The sequence below is a fragment of the Psittacula echo genome (genome assembly GCF_963264785.1).
Source record: "Psittacula echo genome assembly, chromosome: 4".
Taxonomy (NCBI): Eukaryota; Metazoa; Chordata; class Aves; order Psittaciformes; family Psittacidae; genus Psittacula; species Psittacula echo.
This window is the reverse complement of record NC_137738.1, coordinates 121,907,282-121,914,935: the sequence shown is the minus strand read 5'-3', so window position 1 is coordinate 121,914,935 and position 7,654 is coordinate 121,907,282. Positions and strand designations below refer to the sequence as shown.

Genomic DNA, 7,654 nt, shown 5'->3' with positions numbered 1-7,654 from the left:
TTACTCCACACGAAATTGCAGGAGGAGAAGCATTACAATAGGCAACTTCAATCAGGGTACGTTTTGTAAGGCACAGATAAAGGACAATCTTTAGCTGATACCGCAGATGTGGTGCCAATACAAAGTTGCTGGGGAAATTTATTCAAGTCACAGATTTTATTAAGAGGACTGACAACAGAAAATGGCTTAACAACAGCTAAGTGAGGCTAAGAATAATGAGCGCTACACTATTGGGTTAATTTGTTCGACAGCGCATTAGCCAGGTAGCAAGGTCCCTCTCCCCTCCCCAGGCAGCAGCAGTGACTCCATAAGCGCTGCTGAGACTCTGTTATTTTTGTTAATGGCTCCCAAGCTGCTTCCCCGTGTCCTCGCCCCCTTCCCTGCCGTCCTCACGGAGCCGCTGCGCAGCGACAGGACACAGCGGAGCACACCATCTCCCTCCTTTTAATCCCCTTTAATATAGGAAGGTTTAATTCCATTTCAACATCGCCGAACTGCCAACTTACTTAATGGTATTTGCTTATGCAACGGGCAAAGCGATGGGACGGGGTTCTTCATGTTGCTTCTTGTGACTCACAAATCACTCGAGCTGCTCCTGGCAACGTGCCCTCAGCTCCTGCTGCTCTTCCACCCTCCTGTCAGCACCCGAGACCCCTTTTAACCTGCTCCCCACAGCCCCCGGGGGAAGCGGCTCCTCCAGAGCCTCCCCTGCCCGAGCCCCTCACTGTGGAGGAACCGAGCCCCGCGCTGTAACTGAGAGCGGCGCAGAGCGCTCTGACAGAGCTGCCGTGCCCGCAGTCACTTCAGTCATCTTTGTGCCCAAATCCCCCCCACAACGGCAAAGCCTGTGCGGGTATTTAGTTAAAAACGAAGGGAAAGTTGTCAGGTTTCACACAGAACCTCAGCCGAGCGCAGGGCGGCGGCGCTGCCTCAGACACCAGCATGCTCCCTGGCTCTCCCCTCCAGCCTGTCAGCTCTTCGCCCAGCAGCCTCCATGCCCGCCCAGCTCGAAGCCCCGCCGCGGTCCCTCAGGCAGGGCTGAGCCGAACCCACCCCACAACTCCACCTCCCCTTCCCTCCCGCCGCTCGCCGCCATGACAACCTCAGCCCCGCCTCTAACATGGCGGCGGCGCCGCGGCCGCGCGCTCCCGTGGTGCTCCGCGCCGCCCTGCGCCCCCGGAAGCGCTGCCCTCCGTTCCCGAGGGCCGCGGCGGGTCCCGGCCGCCATGGGGGTGCCGGCGTTCTTCCGCTGGCTCAGCCGCAAGTACCCCTCCATCATCGTCAACTGCGTGGAGGAGAAGGTGAGGCAGGGATCCGAGCCGCGATCCGGCTGCGGGCCGGGCCGGGGGAGCGCCGTGGCCCGGGGGAGCTCAGGCCGGTTCGGGCAGCGCTGCCCTCGCTTCAGGGCCGAGCCGCATCCAGCCCCAGCTCGGCTCCCCCCGGGCACTCCCGAGGCCTTTCCAAGAGGGTTCGGTTTCGTGGTGTTTTTTGTTTGTTTCTCTGTGGGTGCCTTTAGTGTCGGTGGAAGCGGCCGGTGTCGGGAAGTTAACGCGTCCTCGCGTTCGAGAGCGGTTCGGTGGCTGGGGAGCGGGGTTTGGGAGCAGGGAATGGGGTTGGGAGCAGGGAACCGGGTTTCTTCCCCTGTTTTCCCCACTCTTCAAGCGGTCGGTTGAAGTGCGAGCTCTTCCTGGGTGTCTTTGTCTTGTTTTGGGTCAAAAATGAGGTTTTATGGAAGTGCTTGGTAAAACTTACCGTGAGCAGGGAGCAGTGGGGACGGTTGTTGCCGTTTCTGTTCTTTTGGTGTGTGTTCATTTCAGTGTCTGCTTTTCAACAACTTCCTGGTCAATCACAAGCCAAAGCGAGCTTTAGGACTTGTTGAAAACTAACGTGTAGCTGCCTGTGTGTGAGAGTGATGCATCTGAATACTCCACAGTTGTGTCAATGTCAAAACTTACTGGTTTTGTCAGGTTTTTCTGTCATATCCTATCCCAGAACCCCAGCCTGGTTTGTGCTGAAGGAACCTTAAAGCTCCTCCAGCTCCAACCCCTGCCACGGGCAGGGACCCCTTCCACTGGAGCAGCTTGCTCCAAGCCCCTGTGTCCAACCTGGCCTTGAACACTGCCAGGGATGGGGCAGCCACAGCTTCTCTGGGCACCCTGTGCCAGCGCCTCAGCACCCTCACAGGGAAGAGCTTCTGCCTAAGAGCTCAGCTCAGTCTCCCCTGTTCTGGTAGGTTCAAGCCATTCCCCTTGGCCTGTCCCTACATTTCCGCAGCTTCCTACTTCACTTTAATATTTATATAGTTTTTAACACATCCACCAGCAGAGGATATTGTGCTTGCGTCCAAGACTTCACACAACCCTGCAGTCGCGCTCGTTAACCTCCAGCAGCTTCTGTTATCATTTGTCTCATTGCTGGTATTTTCTAATACAGGACAAATCTGTCCTGCCCAGACAGGGAGCTGATTTTTCTGGAGACATCCTCCAGAATGTGTCTTTCCATAGCAGCAGGAAGTGCTTTTCAAAGAGTTAGTGCCAGCCTGGCTGCTGGACTCCACAAGTGGGCTCCCTGACCTGCAGCTCTCAGTAGGAACAGCCTACTGCTGCTGATTGCTTTAAGCTGGGTGGTCGCTGCTTACGCTGATGGTTATCTGTATCCTCTCCCCTGCACTAGCACCCAGGTCGTGGGGGGGGTGGTGATGTCTGAAGAGCCCTTCCTAGGAAGGAACACAGCTGAAATACGTTTGTTTGCACATTTTTACTAGGCAGGTTCTCAGTAGTCTGGTTCCTTTGTGCACATGGCTGCAGCTGCAGGAATGCTGGTGCCATCCTAAGGGGTCTGGCCCGAGCTGGAAGGTGACAGGGGAGTGTCTCCCTTCAGCCACAGCACATACTTGCGTCAGGTTCAAGTAGCTGCACTGTGGTAGCTTTACAGTGAAGTAAACATGTGAAGTGGTTCCGTTTAGCTCTGACTTAGCCACAGTTTTCCAGAGAAGACGAACTCTTGGAGTTCATGTTTCCAACTGCTTTTCCTGTAGGCTTTTCCGAATAGCTTGTATCATCAGTTGTCAGGGTATAGAAGCTGTGCCCTGCTCATCTGCCTCATAGTGGTTTTGGAAGTTCAGGTCCCTGAGTGAGGGCTGCAGCTTCTGCCTTGTTGCTTCCTCCTGTCCCTCCTGGGAGGACGTGCCTCATGTTTGGGAAACACTGTGCTGTGAAGGAGATAGAGATGTGTGAAGACGGGAAAAGAGCGAAGTGATTGAATTACATAATGGCCCTGGCTTTTTCTGACTGCACCTGCCTTCAGCAAGATTTCCACATGCATGAATGGCGGACAGAGCAGTTTTAGAGCTCAGTTCTTGTTGCAGCTGAGGTAGTTTTGATTTTCAGATTCAGGCAGTGAAACATAGATTTGGGTTAATCAAATGTTGCACAGTTAACACTGAGTTACTCTTGGGTTTATTGCAGTTGTGGTTTCAGTTAGCCTCCCTCAGCACCACGTATGACATCTATTTTACCTGTAGCTGCCAGGTGTGAGTTTTTACCCCAGTGGATAGATAAGATTTGAGGATTTGCCTGGGGGAAGTGTTACAGTAAAAGGTGGTTTGGGGGTTTACAAAGTAGAGCTTGAGAGCTGTTTATAGTCTGTGACTGCTGACGTGGCATTTGCTTTCTCTCAGCTTTAGAGCACTAACACCTGAACATGTGTGTGTGTATCCTGTCTGTTGTCTTCAGCTCGTGCTGGTTGGGATGTTTTTGAAGCAGTTCTGATCAAAGGGATGCAGATATAGTTTTGACAACATAAAGCAAATCAATTTAGAGATTTGTGTGTATTAAGAATGGGTGTTTTACGTTTTTTGTCCTAAGAGCTTGTCCAGCTGTTTCTGGATCATACTTTAAGATCCGTCTGTTTAAAACAGACAGTTTAAACAGCAAATATGTTAGCAATCTGTATCCATTAAGTAGTTTTCTCTAAGAGCAGAAGACACTTTTGTCAGCACAATTGTAAACATTTAGATTAACCTTTATGTACTGGAAACTGCTCTCATTTAGGTAAAATAAAGGTTTGTGTAGCCTTGGTTTTACTGAGTTAGTGATTGTATGTCCCTTTTTTTTTTGTCTTTAATAATTGAACTTGTAACAGCAAATGTTCTTTATTAAAACACATGGAAGGATAGGACAAATTCCACTGGGCCATGATAGATTTATCTAACTGAAGTGTCAGATCCTGATGTCCTCATCCACGTTGCTTTGTTCCAACCTAGGAGCACGTTGCAATTACAGTAAGGACAGCGCACGGATAAATCATATTCATTAATATTTTTATATTCAAATCTAGGCATAACTCTGAGAGCAGGCTGGGACAGTGGGGAGAGGCTGTGGTTTGTCTTACTGGAGATGAATTTAAACGTCTCTCACAATGTAATCAGCTCCGTGTGTGTTTTAGGATTGCTGTAAATCTCTCTAATCAGAAATTTTGTATCTCCCTGTCGCTTGTCTCTTTGAAATATTAAAAAGTTGATCCTTGTTCTCTTACCTTGCTAGATTCTTTCTTTTTCTTAAATCTGATTAATCTTCTTCTTAAGCTGAGCAGGAAGAATAAGAGGAAGATCTTGAAGATAATGTAAAATCCAGGAGAGAATATTCTTAATCAAATTCATACGAATTAATAAAGCTGCAACTAAAGTATCATATCTGAAGATCTATTTTCAATGGTTTCAAAAGAGGCTGTAGATTAAAAGTGAACAGTTTAGTTATATCACAAGAGATATCACTCTCAGATACTTAAACCTTTTGCAAGGCTGTTATATTAAAAATCTGATAGGTTTATGAGGATGTAATGGTGAAGTTGCTGGCATAGTGGTATGCAGATGAAAAGTGAATGGCTTTCGAAGCCACCTAAAAGAGATCATATTTATTTTGCTTTACCTTCAAGACTGACAATAAGGTCTGTGACAGGGGCAGTTTTATTTTCCGTATCACATAGTCATAAGCCTTTGATATTGTTTGGGTCACAGGTCACTGGCAAGAGGTTTGAGGAAACATCGAGTAGAACAGAAGGCAAGCTTCTTGTCCCCGTATCTGATGTAAGCCAGAATGAATGCTCTTCTAAACTGTAGGTCTTGGTTGCCCCCAGTTACTTTAATAGAACTACAAGGTGCAATACAGTGTGTGCACCTGGCAGTGATTTATGTGTGTTCTGGAAAGTTCAGTCAAGGCAGAGGAAGCAAACAATGGTCAACAGGGTTAGTTTGGATCATAAGAGTCCCAGCCTGGTTTGTGTTGAAGGGAGCTTAAAGCTCATCCAGTTCCAAGCCCCTGCCACGGGCAGGGACACCTCCCACTAGAGCAGCTTGCTCCAAGCCCCTGTGTCCAACCTGGCCTTGATGATGAATGGATGAATAGTGTAAGAAAGATGTGAACTGGCAGAAATTTCACCTGCTTTAAAGTGAAATAGAGGCATTTAGTGCTCAGCTGTTTACAAAGGAATTCACACAATTGCCCTGAAAGGGTTCAGTACAGCTACAAAGTGTAAATACCAAATACAGACTTATTTTGCTTTAGGGGTTTTAATTTTTGCCTTTTAAGACTGGGATAAGTTCAGCTACTGCTGCTGCTAGTCTAAGAAGGAAAATTGTGAGGCAGTCGATGGTATGATCTGCAAGTGTTGGATTTGGGATTTTTCCCCTCTTGCATCTCATGGTTTGAGCTCTGCACATCAGAGACGTGGGAAACTCTGAGTGACCAGCAGGCAGCAGGTCTGCAAACAAAAGTTTAGGGCAGTGCTTGATGTTGGTTCATCAGCTGCTGCTAAGTTCCATGTGAAGGAGAGAACCAGCAGTGTCACATTTCCCCCTCCTGTCTCATGCTGTATGTGATCATAGCCTTTATGTAATAACATGACTTTCATTTTTCTAAGTTCACTTTATGCCAGGCTGTTAGATTACACTTCATTCCAGCTCCGTGATGTTTCGTAGCCCTTTCCAGTTGAAGTTTCTCTGAAAATCATTTGCCTTTTTCTTGCTCAGCTCGTGTCTCTTAGGACACTGATGCTGTCGGTGTTTAACTCAGTGGTTTATGTGTCTGGCTGGTGGTGGTGCTTTGGAAGGGAGAACCTGGATTGCTCACAGTGGCTGTGAGGGTGTTGCTACCTTCTTGACAAAACCAAAACTGACAACCCCAACCAAAACCAACAACAAACCCCAAAGGCATGGTGGGGAAGCAGAGCTGAACATGGGTGCCAGTCCGTCTTGTGGAGGAGCTGCTTTGAAGCATTCACCAGTGTTTCAAACCTGCTTTGACAGCCTGAGAGAAGGGAGTGAGGGTTTTTATGCAGGTGTTACAGTGCCAACCCCGAGCTCTGCTCTGGGGCTGGTTGGAAAGCCTGTTCTCTTCACTCAGATAGTTATTTGTCATTGATGTCACAGTATACACAAAATAGGGTGGGATTATTTATTGCTTCCAATTCAGCTGAGGTTTGTTTCCTGTGTACTTCTGGGTTCACCTTGTGTAGCCTGTTGTAAGAGTTCAAGAATGTTGGAGTAGTACAGTAATGTAGGCGGCTACAGGGGCTTTGGGGCAATTGGAAGTTGGCATCACGTTTGCCATCTGCTCCGTGGCCTGCACTTCATGTTCATTAGGCAGCAGACAAATCACTGATGGTAGAGAAAGCAAAGCTTTAGAGCCAAAAGTTTACTTGGTTTTGAAGTGGAAGGTAGGGACTGGATTTTATTTAGCATTTCAAATACATCCACAGACAAACTCAGAGGCAGGAGTTGAAGAGTTCAGGGGTTTGAGCATCTCAGTGCATTTGATAGTTATGAGGAAGTGCAAGATATGTATACCCGAAGTGGAGATTGGCTGGTGGGATCTGAAAGGATCTCCTTCCTTTGTGTAGAGGAACCTGGGGGAAGTCCTCTTTCTAGTTAAATCTCATCATCCTTAGCTGACCAGGATGTGCTAATGTACTTTGTGCAGCTCATCACGTAATCAGCCATGATTCACTTTACTGCCCTGCCTCCCTCAGATCTGTGTGTGACTGAAATACCAGTTTATAGTGAGAGAAGGCAGACATGCAAGTTTGTTTTGATGTGTTAGTCTGGGGAACTGAGCATTTGAAGTAGAGAGATTTTGTTTCTGCTTGGTTATCATGTTAAAGTTCTAGCATCACAGTATGAACTTTGAGGTCCCTTTGCTAAATTCTGGGGGAGTCAGTATGGTCCTGGCAGTAAAAGGAATTGCTTTCTTGAATAATCTGGGATATGGTAGCTTCTTGTTTCTAGTACATGCTGACAGACAGAAATGAACCAGCTCTGCCATAGCACATCACAGTATCTTCTATTTGTACTGGTTTATAAACATCTTTAAAAAGGAAAATGTAGAAAGAAAGTGCTATTTTAATAGTGTGATCATGCATTATAGAATCCCAGGCTGGTTTGTGTTGGAAGAGACCTTAAAGCTCATCCAGTCCCAGCCCCATGCCACGGGCAGGGACACCTTCCACTAGAGCATCTTGCTCCAAGCCCCTGTGTCCAACCTGGCCTTGAACACTGCCAGGGATGGGGCAGCCACAGCTTCTCTGGGCACCCTGTGCCAGCGCCTCAGCACCCTCACGGGGAAGAGCTTCTGCCTTATCTCCAACCTGAACTTCCCCT

General features: G+C 48.0%; 1 protein-coding gene across 1 annotated transcript in view; it reads left to right on the top strand.

Moving 5' to 3' along the window:
* Positions 1 to 1,128: 1,128 nt before the first annotated feature.
* Positions 1,129 to 7,654, top strand: part of XRN2 (5'-3' exoribonuclease 2) — a 50,108-nt gene continuing 43,582 nt past the window's right edge. Inside the window, exon 1 of the mRNA XM_080614897.1 lies at positions 1,129 to 1,301. Within this exon, the coding sequence (XP_080471023.1) occupies positions 1,227 to 1,301 (75 nt within the window). The 5' untranslated portion in view covers positions 1,129 to 1,226. The remainder of the gene's footprint in view (positions 1,302 to 7,654) is intronic.